This window comes from Convolutriloba macropyga, chromosome 14, assembly GCF_964194025.1.
Source record: "Convolutriloba macropyga chromosome 14, txConMacr16.3, whole genome shotgun sequence".
Taxonomy (NCBI): domain Eukaryota; kingdom Metazoa; phylum Xenacoelomorpha; order Acoela; family Convolutidae; genus Convolutriloba; species Convolutriloba macropyga.
In genome coordinates this window covers 33,042,279-33,060,365 of record NC_134481.1, presented here as the reverse complement: position 1 = coordinate 33,060,365, position 18,087 = coordinate 33,042,279, and the positions used below count along the sequence as shown (strand labels likewise).

Genomic DNA, 18,087 nt, shown 5'->3' with positions numbered 1-18,087 from the left:
CTGTGAAACATGGAGAAGACGGTCAATATTCAAGCCACCAGCTTTGAAATAAAAAACTATCACTGTGAGATTCTCACATTCATGAATAAGTCTCACAAAAGGAGCACTAAAAACGCTTTAGGCTTCAAGGTCAAAGGTATTGTTCATATCCTAGTTTGTTGGCTGATATATGACTGACCAAATGTTGATAGGTTTCAGTAGAGTAAAATAGATTTTTAAAACAAAGCTCGGTCCTTGAACAATAATTACAAAAAAAATTGTCAAATTCAAAACAATTGCCAAATCAAAAACAATTGTCCATTCAACATATAATTGGTTGGCCTTTCATCTGGCGCTGGATAGAACAGGACATGCTGGACCCCAAAATCAGTATCCAGATCAGTGGTGTTCGAAAATAGTGAATTAGACTGTTAAAAAGATAATTACAACACCAAAAGGGCATCAAAAAAGCCAGAATTCATCTCATGATAAACGAACAATTTTTCTACAACAAAGATGCAACCTTACACCTAATTTTGCAAGCAAATTGAAAAATCTAGTTGACTCGCAAGTGGTGTTCATAACGCGAAATTAAGATAATTCCTCCCCATCCAAAAATCTTCCTTCGATAGAAACCTGAAATCCCACGTGGTCTATAAGATAAAATGTATTGGATGCGGATCCATCCTTGTTGGGCAGACAAGCCCGCATGTTACCACTTTGATATCAGAACATCGAAAGATAGATTCACCTTTGAGTCAGCATCCTGTTGAATGTGGTGGCTCCACGAATAACATTGAATGGATGCCTTTGGCAGAGTAGAGAAACCTGAGACCCTCGAAGCTAAATAAATCAGCAAGTTTAAGTGGGGACTAGACACACTCGATGAGTATATTGGACGGAAGCTCACGCTAAAGTTTTAGTTAAAGTCATAATTCTCATTTCAATTTTTGTGCATAAAAAACGTAGTTTGCAAAACCCGCACAAGAGGGATACTTAGGGTTAGGGCAGACTTTTAATTGCCCTAGCAAATCAAAACATGGCGAATATCTAAAAATCCGGAAAAGGAACGTCATCAAGGAAATTGATAAGAAATGCAAATAGGAAGCGGTAAATAGGCTAAAAATAGTGTTTATGGAAAATGTTCAAAATAATTTCAGGGATAAGTCCTAGAATTGTTTGGTGTTAGACCATTGTAAATACACATTCATTTCAACAATTTGTGGATCAATTTTAAGCAGACGATGAATAGATTTAATTTATAAACTAATTTCTTCTAGATCAAAAATTTTTGAATTTCATTTATAGAATGAACGTTTTGAGTTTTGCATTCATCGTCAAATTCACTTAATACTGATTTGCAATCAAATTAAATTATTTCCAAACATATATAAATGTCATTGACTATACCTATCGAACTCTACAAATTCAGTTAGAGTAACAACGAGCGGTTGAAATTATGTACAGTTAATTTACATTCAAAAAATTTTATTTACTTTAATACACCAAAAAATTTAAATCATTATTTCGCAATTTTTGAAATTCTCAGGTATTTTGTTTTCATTACCTCAAAAACAGTTTTTAATCTCGTTTCTCTGTTGTTATCCTTCAGTTGTCGGGATTGCAAAAATGACATATCAGTATTCACTGGGTTAATTTACGACGTTGATACAACAAATAATTCGTGTGGACTAGCTTGAGGGTTTCATTTAATCATTGAACTGCAATCCTTCCATCCAAGCTAAACACTCATTTTAATCTTTAAAATAGCAATTTCTTCTTCTATCGAACTACTTACTAATTCAAATTCTTTGTGTTTTAACAGTTACCACACTTGACTCATTAGAGTTAATAATACATTTCACGCGGCTACTTTATCACTAAATGCTTGTTTTAGAAACAAAAAGCATTTAGATATTAAACAGAAGAAAAAAGAATTCAAGAAAAATAGAATTAGAAAAATTAAAACCAACAGAGCACAAGCGGCCATCGAACAAGTTTTTTAATTTCCGAACGAGACTTTCTCATTCTATCGATTGGTGGTGAGGACACATCTTGGATATTGTAATCAAAATTGCTTTCCGTATAGAAAGAAGCATCAAGTAACGATACAAAACAACGAAGGGCAGCTAGCATTACTTGAATATCGGCGGATACAAGCTGTGGTGACCGATAGTCCATTAATTTAACAAATTCCACCAAGGTTTACAACCAGTTTTTTAGTTGTTGAGATTACGCTAGCAAATCATATTAACCCAAAGCAGCGAAATCGCAATTGGAAATTGAAAATGTCCTTGCATTAAGAAAATTCTAGGCCTGGATGAACTGTAAGAACAAAATTAACAATGTAAACAAATTTATGAATAATTTAGACCAACAACTGAGGAAGAATATATGTTTCTCAAACTTCTGGTTCTGATAAAATTATCATTGCAGTATAACTATAACACTAAGAGCACCAAAGGTGGGCCCACGCGAGACTTTGAGTTCTTTATTGGGATAATCTGTTGACGACAAGACTTGTAACAAAAATTTACCCTAGCTATTTCCTTCGTTGGCTAAAAAATGTTCTTCAAATACTCCATCATTTTATTCATTTTTCGTGAATTGCATTTGTTTATACAGCTGGGAAGTAACCCTTTGTCCAAAATTAAGTTGTATATTCGAGTGACCCTTTATTAAGTTGTTTTTTAGAAACCGTTTGTTATCGTTTTCGATTTTCTTTTTATAGTTCCTATAGTGACCGTTCCAGTTGCAGTAGTCTCTCTGAACAAAATACACTAAAACAACGATAAATGACATTTTTTTATTGAATTTGTATTAAAATTCAAAATTTCTATCGTATAAAGGTTGTAAACATCAATGATGTGGTCTTATTTAAGAAATTGCACATATGGAAGTCCTCTTTTGGGTAAATTTTATTATCGGCAAAAACCGTTTTAGGAACATGTATATGGGTCGTAGCATATTTTTGGAAGAACATCCACACATGAGCGGCTCATTTTTCATCTCGGGCTTTATTTAAACGTTGTTGTATTATTAGGAATATATTTTTTGGCACAATATCTTGTAGTCTTATAACAACAGAAATGTTACGAGTCAACTTTAATAAGTAGATATTTTATGTTATATCCAATATTTAATTTTATATCAACGTGTATGTCTAAGTAATTGAAACTTCTAAAGATCTCAATGGGTTGATCCTGTAGGAATAAATTACAACCATCTGACCTATTAAAATAGATTGCTTGCGGTTTTTAACTTTCAATATAACTCGTTTATTGGTTAACCAGGCAGGAATGCAATTCAATTAGTCAATCAACTCAGGTTTGTTTCTTGACTTCCTTTGCTGAGGCGGTTTGTACCATCAGCAAAAACATAGAAACTCAAATTTCTATATTTTATGGTAGTCAAAGATGTGAAATATGAAAACTGATGGACCATGTTTTGGAACCCTCTGGCACCCCGCAACTGATTGCCAAAGAATCAGACTTGATATTGTTATTGAAACCACTCTCTTCCTGTCAATCAGATAAGAACGAATCAAAACCAAAGCTACACAACCTACTTCATATGGTTCAAGTTTCTTTAATAGAATTACGTGGTTTCTAGCAGAGAATGTTTTCTTAAAGGCAAGCAGAACGCTGCTAAACTACATATATTCAGCTTCTACTTCAGCTCGTCTTTTTCAGTGATCTTTTCAAGTGCGTTGTTCAAGCGTGCCCCAGCGAGAACGAAAGCCAAACTGTTTATTATGTATGAGATTACATTGTGAGCTTGAGTCATATAATCTGTTGAAATAAATACTTTAGATTAATATACTGAGAACAGAGAGTATGGATATGGAACGATAGCTATCAAGCAATGCTCGGCCTCTGGATTTGTGAATCGGCGCTACCCTAGCAACCTTTAGACAATCGGGGAACACTCCATTTTATTAATTGATCTCCAGTCCTATATTTGTCCTGTTTTAAATCAATTTTTCGTTTGACCGATTTTTCCTCTAACCCATTTGACTTTTCGTCATCAAAAACGGGATAAACAGGTAGCGACCAACCTAAATTGAGTTCTCTTAGAGACTTTGAGCTCATTACTCTCTAAGCATGCGATTCAGGGAAACTGTTTTGAAGATTTATACTTATGTTGTGAAGAGAGGTTCCTAAAGGTTGATCTCCGAGGTATCTTGTCGTCCTGTTTTTTTTTCTCTACATTAATTGTCTTTTTTTGAGCTGTGACATTTTCAAAAAGTATGATTGTTTCATTTTACTTTGTTCTGTATTTTTTCCAGATATTTCGCTGGAATGTCAACTAAACCAAGGCGGTTTATGGTAGCTTTAAATGAAATGCTGAAACCGAAGTTGAATGAGAGCATTGCATTAAGCGGCGAGGAGCTTTTTGCTGTGAAACATGACATAAAAATGTTGACTTGCAAAGATTTGGGAATTTGCGAAAGCAAGCTGAGCGACGCTATCATATGGTTCAAGTACTTCATATGGTTCAAGTTTCTTAAATAGAATTACGTGGTTTTTAGTAGCGAATGCCTTCCTAAAGGCAAGCCGAACGCTGCTAAAATACATATCTTCAGCTCTTACGTCAGCTCGTTCTTTTTCAGTGATCTGATCAAGTGCGTTGTTCAAGTGTGCCCCAGCAAGAATGAAAATCGAACTGTTTATTGTGTGTTGAGATTATATTGTGAGCTAGAGTCATATAATCTGTTGAAATAAATACTTTCGAATATTTTACTGAGAACAGAAATTATTGATATGGAAATATAGTTATCAAGCACTGCTCGGCTTCTGGATTTGTGAATGGGTGCTACTCTAGCAACCTTTAGACAATCGGGGAACACTTCCTGTAGAAAGGTTTCTTTATATACTCAACAAGAAATCAGCAATTCTGTCTAGACTAGTTTTCAATTTAGCAGCTGATATTCAATCCAAGCCAATAGCTTTCCCCTTTTCTAAGTTGTGTATCAATAGGACAATTCCACTAACGGGTAAAGAAACGATGTTTTGATATTTGATTCAATTTCTGGGACATATTCCAAGCCATCATTTGTGTATTGCTTGAGGGTATCAGTTCCAATAGAAACTAACTTCTCATTAAACAGCTGCGCGACTTGCTTCTGATCGGTTATCCGTGAACCCATATCATGTTCAATGGTATAATCAGAACTAATTTTTGATTTTCCGGTAATGTTCAATAAACTGAAAAAATTACGTGGTTTATCCATAGCAAGCAAAAATTTATACCGTAATGTTTTTCTAGTATCATTCACAACTTTTTGTGCCTCTTTATGAGCCGTGGTGTAGCTTCGCTTGTTTATCCCTACTGGACACATATATTTTATATAACTTGTTTTTCTTTGTAATCAAGTTTTTTATTCTGTAGTCCCAAGGAGCTCTCCGTAGAGTAGGCTTTAGAAATGTGTAATTGTCGATCGTCCTTTTCCTGCAATCAACGAAAGCGGAGTATTGTTCACTGAGTTTCAGTCCAGAATCTAGGAAAGTAAGTCTGGTTTTCAAGTCTTTTAAGAACACTTGCTTCTTTTATTTTTCGAGAAGAAAAGTTTTTCTAATAAATTTTGTGTTTAGTGTGGTATTGAGTGCACATGGCAATTCAATAAACGTTGCGTGATGGTACGTGATTCATATATCAGTGACATCAGTTTTTAGAGATAGGAGTATATTATTTTGGATTATATTACCGACATTTTGTCTTTATCAACAGGCTGTCAAGGCGCGTGATGGACGCCACTTTTGACGAGCTTGGTCAAGAGGACAACCTGAAGACCAGAATAACAGAAACCAAAGCTCAAATCCTATTCTACTACTACTACTACTATAGTGCGGGCGCACTGTTCTTCCAATTCCATTGATCTTACCCCGTTTTATTAATTGATCTCCAACGAAGTTTGTAGCAATTATATTTGTCCTGTTTTAATGCAAACGAGGAAAAAACTTTTCTTCTCGAAAAATAAAAGAAGCAAGTGTTCTTAAAAGACTTGAAAACCAGACTTACTTTCCTAGATTCTGGACTGAAACTCAGTGAACAATACTCCGCTTTCGTTGATTGCCGGAAAAGGACGATTTGGAAAGGAACTGGAATGAGCCGAATCCTTGCACATGGACATTCATTTGTATCTGTGAAAACTGTCGTGCACATCCTAGAACCTAACAGCGGGAATAACATCCCAGTGGCATATCCACGAAGTCATGATAATAATAATAATAATAATAATAATGCAATGTTTCGTTTGACCGATTTTTTGTCTAACCCATTTGACTTTTCGTCCTCAAAAACGGGATAAACAGGTAGCAACCAACCTGAATTGAGTTCTCTTAGAGCCTTTCAGCTCACTACTCTCCAAGCATGCGATTCAGAGAAACTTTTGCAGACTGATACTTAGGTATCTTGTTTTCCCGTTTTTTCTTTACATTAACTGTCTTTTTATGAGCTCTGACATTTTCAAAAAGTATGATTGTTGCATTTAACTTTGTTCTGTATGTTTTTCAGATATGTCGCGGGCATGTCAACTAAACTAAGGCGGTTTATTGTAACTTTAAATGAAATACTGAAACCAAAGTTGAATGAGAGCATTGCATTAAGCGGCGATGAGCTTGTTGCTGTGAAACATGACATGAAAATGTTGACTTGCGAAGACTTGGGAATTTGCGAAAGCAAGCTGAGCGACGCTATGGGTGATTCAAGCAGGTATGAAAATTAATTTTGTCTGTCGGAGGTAGGGTTACAGAATATCTTCCGTACAGTTAAGAAACATTGAAGAAACGGAAAAAATCAATCGGATAAGTTTCTTTTGTACTGTTTATTTCTTTTTCTTCTTTTTGTACTGTTAATTACTTCACATCATGGTCAAAAATTTTTAACAGCACGGATCTTTCCCCGTTTGTAGCATATTAGTTGTATCAATTGCACTCTCCTTCCACGTGCCGTTTTTTACATAATGATTTACTATGTAATGGCACGTGCTTTGTAAGCGCGCGCGGGGGGTGAGTGTGCGCAAAAGCTCAACTCATAAAACAGTTGTAAATTATATGCAGATGGGTTTCAATCTAAGACTTGATTGGGTTCTAATCTTGCAAAAGTTTCATTTTTGTGACAGGATATTGGATTTAAATTCTGTTACATAAAATTGAGTCAATGTTTTTCTAGCAGAATAACTCTCGACCTCCGTTTGTTCTATTGTAGTTGTAATGGAACGAACGGAGTTATTTATTATAAAATTGAGTCAATTGCGGACGGGCGGATATGCGGACGATTTCAAACTCATCGGAACCGATCGCATTACTATAGGACTAGACCTCAGAAAGATTCTCAAGTGGTGCAACAACAACTTCATGGCCATAAACTTAGCGAAAACAAAGTACATCCAGTTTAGAGGAACTACATGTCTGAAAGTTGGAAATTTTCTGTTTGATAGCACACCATTCGTGAAAGACTTAGGTCTTATTGTATCAGAAAACCTCAACTGGTCAGAGCATCCAAAAAAGCGGGCAGAAAAGTCGTTGAAAGCACTTTATACCATCAAACGAAATTTAGTGAACACAACCTTAAGCAACAAGAAAAATACCTACAGAAGCTACATTGTGCCCATTCTCAGTTACTGTTCACAACTATGGAAACCAAGCAAATCGGGTCTAATTTTAACTGAAAAAGTGTAGAAGAAAGTAGTGACATGGATTTTTGGTTCGAAAACAAAGCAATCATACAAATAGTCTAGTGATTCTTAAGATTTTACCATTATCGCTTTATCAAGAGCTGCATGTTGTCCTATTGTTTGCTAATATAATGTCTGGAAAAGTTGATATTGACTGGCATAAATACGTTTCACTATCAGATATCGGAAACACAAGAGCGCAGACAACTCGAAATTTCCAGTGTCTCAATTTTTGTTTAAAAAAATGCGAGTCCGATTTTTGGATGCGAGCCTGTAATCTTGCCAATATAACGATTTTTTCAAAAGCGAAATTTCGGTTTAATGAGGATTGCAAGAATAAACTTTTGGATCTTTACTCTTTTACTTTTACAATAAATATGAGGAGAATATCTCATGTACATGGAGAATTGTTTGCGGAGGTACCAAAAGCAAAAAAGTGAAAAAACTCAATTTCTCTTAAACTACGAGCTTAGAACTGCTAAAACTGAGGGTCCCGGGATTATTATTATTATATGTTGTTGTTGGCTTTCAGCTCCTTGTCGAGGGGACTTGTTCCCTATTTGCCACATTGATACAATGTCGCGTTGTTCTGCATCGTTACAATCGCAAGCGATTTGCCACGTGCAGATGTTGGTTTCAGAAAATGTGCGCTTTGGCATGTTCTAAAAACCAATTTATTTCCTCCCCTCTCAGTGAGTCTCTTCGGTAGTTAGAATTTCAATGTCCACAGTCATTACTTTTAACCTCATGCAAAATCAGATCGGCGTTTTCGTCATCGACCAGTTGGATAAGATCGACAACGGTAGAATATTCAATAGCTTCAACTGATTGTTATAGCTGGTAACTTTGTTCCAGTGATGCATTGCACAATTTTTTTTCGAGAAGCTTGATTTCACTGAGGTTTTTTCTTGACGGTGACACAACTGTAGCCACGAAGAACTGGAAGTAGCAGCGATTTGTACAAACCAAGCTTAACTAGGTGTTTGGACGCGGCCAGTGGGAAGAGCGCTGAGTGTTTCGACGTCAACGCCGAGCACGAGCAAATGCCGAACCAGGAGGGGGTTTACAGGGTCCGGCAGTGGATCTAGCTTAAGGGACTCTGTAGGACGTGAAACTCTCGTCAACAAACCTTCGGGTGTAGCCCACCCCAAAGTTAAACCTCAGGCGATAAAACTCCTTCAAGAGAGCAGACAATTTCGCAGTGCTAGGAGATTCTATGGTGTATGGAGTCTTCCTAAGTGGCGGAATCGTCATGGGTTGTCCTGGGGTAGGCCTGGAGAGAATGGCTCGACGCTCCATACGGAACTACCTTCTAGATCGAGGAGTGACGAGTATTGCCATTCTTGGAGGGACCGGTGACCTTGTGACACGAGAGAGGTGTGTCACCCCAGTATGTGACATCAAACCCGGCCTGGAATATACCAGGATGAACCAAGATGCTGGGGCAAAAGTTGCTATGTGTTAAGTGCCTGGCAGGAGTCGCTTCAAAGAAGCAGTGAAAGCACAAAAAAATTTACTTACAAACGTGCAGAGAAATGAGTGCTCTTTTTTTAGACTACAGAAAGTTCACGTTTGTGGGAACGAGCGGAGACGGGCTGCACCCAGATCCTAACCACCTGCAAGTCCTAAACTGCAGAGCAAGAGATCCCACCAAATATGACATGTATACAACCAAGGCAACCAAGTAAGTATCTACGATCGATCGCAACCAAGGTAACCAAGCATCACGCACGAAACGAATACCCCCACTTGACGGTGTACAGACCTCCCAGCGAGGTGTAACGGAAGAGAAGAAGAGGAACCAAGTTTAACTACCAATTTCACGCCAGAGCGCAAATTCCTGCGTAGCTCGATTGACCTTGCAAATTCTGAAATTCACATGAGGTCTCTATGGGTCTTTGTTGACGGTAACTCATTGATTGCAGTCTTACTTTGCAGTCTATTACCCAATGATTTCAGCTCGGGTGGAGTGACTTGAAATTCAACCTGGACACATTTGTCTATGGCTATGTCCATTTTGTTTTGTCTCAGCACTTACTGTACTGCTTGTAGTAGATCATCTTAGATGTTCCAGAAGGCATTTCCTATGGACAGCAGTTTGCGATTGACTGTTAAAAGAGGCATCTGTGAAAACAAATGCTTCGGTGAGATCTTTGATGAAACTGCAGAATAGAAGAGGACTAAAAAAAGAGCCCTGGGAAACTCACTCGTCAGATCTGAAGCTTCAGCACACGTTCTGCCTTACGTGCTGTTTTTAGTCTAGGAGATAGTCAAGGAACTTTCAGCAGACAACCACCAACTCCAATTTTTGCAACTTTCCTCAAAAGTGAGGCACTCTATCAAAAGCTTAGGAAGAATTTGTGTCAAAAGGTACTACTTAGATCGCCGTCAAACACATCATAGGTCTGCTGTAAATATTTCCGGATGTCCAAACTAAATTTCCCTTTTTAAAGTCTTGCCGTTTGCAGAGGATTTTCACAAAATGTTTGAGACAAAAGTACTTACGTTTTCAAAGACTACTAATTATGTTCAGAAGCAAACAGGTCTGTAATTTTCAACGGGCTTGCGATCAATCTTTTTGTAATTTGAGATTACATTTGCAACTTTCTGCTCTTGGGAATCTTTCGCAGGCGTTTGATATTTTGAACGTCGTATTCAATGCAAAACTGGTATGTCGAGTTGATAGCTGCGGTAAAGCTGGTGGTATGCTGTTCGGCTACGGGACATGGTTACGTCCGGAGACGGTAAAATATCAGAGATATGTCTTTTGGAGACACAGAATTTGTCAAGGTTGCACTCTCATTCTGAATATTTTAATACGGAATACTGATTTTATATTAGACTGTGAAAGATTTCATTCAACATTTACATTTGATCACACAGCAAAGCTGAAAAGGTCAAATTGTCTGAATGACTTCTTCCACTCACTAACGGCCTTTGCGCGCGTGATGTCATTTCTCACTCTCTTTATCAAAAGATTTCTGCGTGATTAGATTTTGATCCCAAGTGACTGACCTCACTACATAAAAAGACTTTTAAAACTTAAGTTTAGTTTGAATTTGTTTAAGATCAAAGGAACTCATATGTGCAGTAAAGGGCCCTAATAAGAAGTTTCTGCGGGATGAATTTTAACAAGCTTTATTAATTTATCTCTGAATGTTTTTTACCTAGCTTTTTGAGCGGCGGCGATTTGTTTTTCAATTTAGATCTATCTCTGGTTCTATCTCTATTATACGGCACGCGGGTCTATTCTTCCGCAGCTATTCCGGCAATCTGCCGGCTATGTTGTTTTACTTAGTTCAAGAACTCCATGTTTGACTCCTGACTTACCTGGCCCTTTGTTTCAACTGAATGGATTTAAAATCTTTGTACTCATTGAATTGCGCTATGTAGTGGTTTCGGTCAATGTCAAAACATCAAAATCAAGAAAAACACGATAAACCGGTAAAGCCCGGTCTTGAAGTCATTAGGTTATCAAAGTTCCTTAGATCGATTAGCTGGCATGGGTATTAGGCTTAATAGCCTTCAGTTTAGAAGCTGAATTAAATAGAATTTTACAATCTAACTGAAACTGCACACCGAATTAGAACACTTTTTGATACAAACAAATCCTGTCAATTGTTATCTCTTTTTGGTTCAATCCTGATGTGCGTAAAACGCTCCAACGGCGGCTATTTTCGGCAGTTTGGCGGCTTTTTTTGTAAAGTTCAAATCTTGAAAATGATTGCACATCAGGACTTTAAAAATCTTAGAAAAAATCCTCGTTTCTTTTCCCCGTAGCATCTGGCTTAATTTTGTTTTAGAACAGACATATCATATCTGAAAGTATTTGAGAATGCTCCGACGTTTGACTTAGGAGTGTTTGCTCTGAAGAAAGGCTGCAAAATGCCAATTCACAATCATCTTGGCATGTACGGAGTGGTGAAAGTTCTCTTTGGTTCTGGACGCATTCAGTCCTACTCACAGTGCGATGATATGCTCCCCACAATAGGCAAACTCCTCGATGTGAATCTAGTTGATGACCGGGTGGTGTCAGTTAATGATGGGAGCAATATTGTTCATTTGGAGCCTCACTGTGGAAACATACATTCAATTTCATCAACGGAAGACTCGCCATTGGTTTTTATGGATCTATTGACACCTCCATACGACCATGTTACTTACACAATTTCCTACTTTGATCTGATATCGTGTGACCCTCATAGTAGTAAATGTAAATTAAAAGTGGTTCCCGAGCCTGCTGAGTTTACATGTGGACATTTGGAGTATTCTGTTGTTGCTAAAAATGATTTGTCTGAGTAACTTCTTTTAAAATTTGAACAATTAGCTTTTCTATCTGTTTTTTCTTGGCATCAGTCCTAAGGTATTGTGTTGGAGTAAAAGATTTAAAATGCATCACTTGACAGATCTTACCTTTTGATGTCCTTTCAAGTTTTTACGTTTTTGTGTTTATATGTATGCGATTTGTGTTAACAACTCGAGAACAAATGTTATTTATTGCATCCGAACGTTAGAGTTGTTAATTTGTACATAAAACATGTTCCCTATTTTTAGGGCAAAAACAAAGGTGACGTTATTAATTCGGGGAACCCCCCTTGCAAATGAATGTAGAAATTTGCGTACGAGATGATAGGAATGTCAAAAGAAAGCTGAATAGGTTGTCCGCGCAAGCTTGTGAAATAAATTATACTCTTGTCGAAAACGCAAAAATCACGCGAAAATCTGCATTTTTTATAAAATATTGTATTATTTTTGTTTGTCACATTTTAACTCAAATTCCTTAATTTCCGAGTGTGGTATTTTTTTAAACGTAAACTAAAGCGAGGTAATACAGAGCCAGAATGTGACGAAAAATTCAATTTTAAGCAAAGTTGTAGTAAAACTGTTAATTATCCCTCAATTTTCCGTGACTAAACGATTTTTATATGTTGCCACTTGAATGAGCTACGCGAGCGATTTAGTGTGCTCACACTAGAGTTTGCCCTCGGTCTAAGGTTCGTTCTGATTTATATAACGGGACATATTCTTGAGATAATACAATCGCAGTAGTAGTAGTAGTAGATAAGGATTTGAAGTTCTTCGGGGTTTAGCACCCATTCAGTTGTCAAAGTTTTTAGTTTCTGATTGGCGTTGCAGTTTCCACATTTGCATATAATGCGCCAGGTGCAATTGTTTTCCTCTGTGCAGCGATTACAGAGAGGAAAAGAATTAATTTTGGACACTATTTTTACAAACATTTCCCATATTTTGAATACTCTTCGAGCTCTAGGTTGTACAGAATTGTTTTTCGGTGAAAGAACGTCAGCCCCTAGTAATCGATTTTTGCTGATATGTGGTTCTCGGCTATGTTGACGGGTAGTACTTTCTTGAACACATTCTATGTTTGATAGTCCGGCGTCATATTGACCTTCTGCCGAAGCATTAAGGTTCAATAAGACATGCATTCCAATATAGACTGAGTGGGAGGAATTTTAAGTTAAAATTCGCTGTTTGAGTTCTGTTTTACTTTTGAAATCCATGTTGCAGAGAATTTTTACTTTCTTTCATATGCGACCTATTATGAAAATATGTCTGAGAGCATTAGGTGGTTACTTAAATAAGCGTTTAGCTTTGATTTTTGGTGACACTTTTGAGTAATGTTTCTTTTGAGATTGAGAAGTGCACTTAATCCCGTTTGTTTCCTGAATGAGTATTTTCCTTCCAAGAAAGGTTTGCTGAAACTTGGAGCCCATGGTCGCTTTGGGTTTTCTTTTGATCTAGCAGGTGGTGACCAATAGACTCCGTCTTGCTTCTCTTGACGTTTAAGAGGTGCGATTTGCGATAGCTATTTGACTTTGTTTAAATCAAATTGACAAATTTGAAGTTGCCATATCTGTATTACATTGCGTCTGTTATGAATTTGGTATGATCAGTAAAACGCTTTACCTCTTTTAATTGTTCGGGTAAGTTGATGAAAATGATGAAGAAGTGAGGTCCGACTATTGAACCCTGCGGGACGCTACTGATGACTTCTAGCAATCCAGATACTTCATTGTTAACTTTCTCATCGTTTGTGGTTCGTTAGATAAGACAAATTTAGCTCAACTAATTTTCCTCCTACGCCAATGTTATGAAGCTTTTGTATCAGAACGTTATGTGGTTTGTGTCAATATTGTTCTCATAGTGAAGATGCATGATACTGAGGTCTTGATTGTAGTACAGCGTTTCTAGAAGGAAAAGGAATTAAGCTATATTAATTATCACAGACATGCTGTCTTACGAGTTCGTGTATTTCGTTAAATATTATCCTCCAGAACTGTGGATATGCGTACTAAAAGAATTGTTTTGGTCGAGAACCAGGCATATCTAATTTGTTTGCCTTTAAAATTTAGGCTTATCTGTCTTGCTTTCCAATATGAGTGATAGTATTCCTTGCTGAGTTTTGCCTGGAATCAGAACGTGATCGGCTTCTTTTCATGTATATGCCATCACTTTTCATCAATTAGAAACCACCATTATCTCAATAGTTAACCGTGTTATTGTTTTAGAAACTGTCAGTTGCAATTTAATAGATTATTAACAGGTCTTGTTTAGATCTAGCAGATTTCGAGCTTTGAAATTGAGTGTTTTGCTTCTTTGGAGAAGCATCTGTTTTTGCCTGGTTGTCCTCGCTATCATTTAGAATGATAACACAAGTATAGCCCTAGCTCTCTCTCTCTCGCTCTCTCTCTCTCTTTCTCTTTTCGAGATGAAGGTGTCAAATACGTATAAACTTTCGATCTATTCTGTTGATCTGTTTCTGACTTTTTCATTAAATAATCTTTGTTTTAGCGGTCTTGGGAGAATTCAGTGCTGATATGAATTGGTCGGTCATTGTACTTAGACTTGTTTCAATCGGCTTGCCTGTTTGAGTACGAGATCTCTACTAAATGCGCTTGTAGTGTGGACTAATACGTTTGCAACCACTACACTTGGATTTAAATCTGTTTTTGGCAATAAACGCAACAAATTATATTTGTTGCCAACTTGCACAAGAAGTCAGTTTTTTTTGTTTGTTTGTTTTGCTTTTTTTGCTTTTAGGGACTAGCGTACTTTCATTGGGTTTTCAATGGTTTGCTTATTATTTAGTTCCTTTGTTTTCAGTTCCTTGTCTCAGTGTAACCTGACGGTCACTGTGAGTGAAGCAAAGAGTAGACAAGAAGTTTAGACAAGAAGTTTGTTTTTTAAACTCTGTAAACTGAAGGTCAGTGCGAGCAATTTCAAACACAAAAAATCTCCTTTATATTTGTTACCTGATTATCACTGTGAGAAAAGGCAAAGTAAACACTCTAGTTATCCACTGAAGGAACCGCAATTGCAATCTCTGGTACTATGGTAATCAACCCTTCCACCGTTTGCTTTGTCTACTTCTGGATCGTACAACTTGTAAAGGACGTTATCTTTAGGTTGTTTTTCAGGTTAGTGATTCAGTCGCAGTCAAGATGTACTCTCCAGTTTTTTTGGTACCGTATACTTTTAAGATAATTGTTTGAGCTGCAAAATATGCTTGAGACGTCCGTCTTGCTCAAGTTGATCGTTTAATGATTAAGCTCCTGTAAAGTTTTCATCTCGTGGAATATTCCCATAACGAACACTTTTTTGGGAACAATTGGTTATCTCGAACTAGCTTTTTCTGGTCTTTTGAATATTCTCATCAGCTGGAGAATAGTCAGTTCCGTTATTAATTGCTCGAAAACGAAATTTGTAACAATTGTTACAATTACAGATTTTTTTTGACTCCGGCTTGACCGATTTTTCGTCTGACCCATTTGACATTTCGTCCTTAAAAACGGAATAAACAGGCAGCGACCAGTGGGCTTTAAGTTTTATTAGAGGGCGTGAGCCGCGTTTGGTAGTCATTCAAGTCTTTAGTGTGCTGAAGCTACTGGGAAGGCCATAGTTTAAGGTTAAAATGTCATTTTTAGTTGTTTTTGAGCCAAAAGCGTTGCAGTTTCTGTTTTTTTTTGTCATTGTTCAAAATTTTGTTGGACCAGTCTAAAATTGAGTTTGGTTAATTTTGATAAAGGTCTTTTGCAGACCTAAGTGCTATTCATTTTAGGAGCTATTGGTTTTGGTACTCTAATCAAAAACACGCAAATTTATACTATATTTCACAGTTTTAGTTTTGAAAATTTGGCATTTCAGCAAGAAATTCCTCCTCTAGGATTTGATAATAGGTTATTGCATAGTTTCTAATGGTAATGGTATGTTTTTCAAGATGTTAATATAACGAATTAAGAAATTTATTTAAGTTATTTTGCATTATTTGAGTATTTTGAATATTGAACTTTTTTCCGGCACCGGGGCCCAGGGATCTCCACCAAGGTTTGATAATAAGCTGCTGCATAGTTTCTAGAGTTAATGGAATGGTTATAAATTTTAAATGACTTTAGCTATTTCTTTTAATAATTTTTTTTTCAATTTTATGGAAAATTATTATGTTCCAAGTTTATGGATCTTTGAGCCAGTAAAAGATTTTGTTAGAGATTTTTTGTTTTTTTTCTGAGTTTAACGATCATGACTGCCCAACGAAACTTTTTAGCTTTTGTATATGGGTTACAAGACACAACTCAAGAGACAAATTGTTTGAACAGTTTTTTCACTGCGAAGTCAAAATTTTTATTTTTGCACTTATCATTTTTTACTGTGATTTAATTACTAACAAGGCTAGATAACTAAAAGTTGCAAAGTCGAATCTCTTCATGGAAAATATTACTAGCTCTCTCTCTCTCTCTCTCTCTCTCTCTCTCTCTCTCTCTTTCTCTATTGGTTGGGATTCTTTCCTTCTCTTTCTTGTTCACGTTTTATCTCTCACTCTATCTCTTTCCTTAACTCGTTTGTTGATGCCGCAATCAGCTGCTGCTATTTGACGTGATGTCATCATCTATTACCCATTTACGCTGAATTAAAATGGAAACGTTTTATCATAAATGACTAAACTATCGTTTTTTTAAAGAAATCGTTTTTATTTACTCTCAAACAGAGTTTGAAGCATTTTTATTAATCCTAGTCTTTTTTATGCGAATTTTCGCTTACTCATTTTTCATGGCCCATAGAAAATGAATAATGATGTAGCGCCCATTGGGCATTAAGTTTTCTTAGAGCCCTTCAGCTCACCAGTCTCCAAGTATGCGATCCGCAAACTGTTTTGGTGACTTGTACTCAATGTTGTGAAGGGCGGTTTTTGGAAATTGATCCCTCCCCCACCCCCACATCATTCCCCCCTGAACATCATTCAGGCCGTAAGGGCACCGTGAAGCCAAAGGTAGCCCTCCCACCGTTGCCAACCCTGTGACCCCCCCCCCCCCCCCCCACCACCTTTGCAGTGCACCCCCCCCCCCCCCCCCCCGAGCTGCGCTCACCTCACGCCCCTTCAATCAAGCTAAAGCGAGCCTCACTAAATCGTGGCTGGCTACTGACGGAGCCAACCGCTCATCGGTCGTCTGAGAGCAATTCGCCCGACGTTAGTCGGTTATGTTATAAATTGTTACCGCTCAGAAAATGAACAATCATTGTATCCTTGGTTGGGATACATTTGTGCAAGTGTTAAATTTGGGCGCAAGGGAGAGAGAATATCGAAAATCCAAAATTCTAATCCACGAGCTTTTGAGTCGGCTACTGGTAGAAGGCGTGTAGGTGTATGATTGATTATATATCACATGTGTAACATACAAGTCTTGTTTTAAAAATCTTCCAATTGGAAGTCTCTAGTGCAAGGCCATTCTATCTTTGAAAAGACACTGTTTAATAGTATAATTAGCAGTCGAAACATCTGATATGGTTTAGTGGGATTTCTTCTGCCCTATTAGTATTGGTCAATTTAACGTTTGTTTTTTCTTATGGGTCGGCCAGAAAACTTCAACTGCATTTGAATTATCGAACACTTGCCTATACGTGTGCTGTGACTTGTCTATAGATGTGTTGTCACTTGACTGTAAGCAAATTCAGTCAATTTGAGTGCCTCCTGATTATAGCGGATGGTATTCTGCTTGGCTCACTGAATTGGCATTTGATTAATAGAGATAATCAGGCAGTATTCAGCCCAGGGTATAATTTCATCTGTCGCTAAAACTTTGAGGCAGAGAGCTTACTTTGAAAGATTAGAGATAGACTTGAAGAAGTAAAAGTCTGAAACTTTCTGTCCTATAGGGCGAAAACATTAGATTTTCATTTCTTCAAGTCTTAAGTTCAACCTTTCAAACTAAGAAATCCATTTTTGACACTTGAATCACTTAAATAATTGGTTGCTTTGCTATCGGAGACGTTTGGTTTATTTCAACTCCCGTATATTTTTAAGAAAACTGCTTTCACTAATTGTTCTCTTAGCTTCAATTTCAAATGAAACTCAACACTTTAGTACCCTTTGGTTCTCTAAATACGTTGGAACAAAATCTTGCAAAGCCTCATCCACA

General features: G+C 37.1%; 1 protein-coding gene across 1 annotated transcript; it reads left to right on the top strand.

Annotated features, from left to right (window-relative positions):
• The first annotated feature begins 6,475 nt into the window (after nt 1-6,475).
• On the top strand, nt 6,476-11,992 carry LOC142353014 (2-aminoethanethiol dioxygenase-like). Its single transcript, XM_075405195.1, has 2 exons — nt 6,476-6,693; nt 11,461-11,992. Exons 1-2 carry the CDS (start codon nt 6,485-6,487, stop codon nt 11,957-11,959), a joined length of 708 nt encoding a protein of 235 aa, XP_075261310.1. The 5' UTR covers nt 6,476-6,484; the 3' UTR covers nt 11,960-11,992.
• The last annotated feature ends 6,095 nt before the right edge of the window (nt 11,993-18,087 follow it).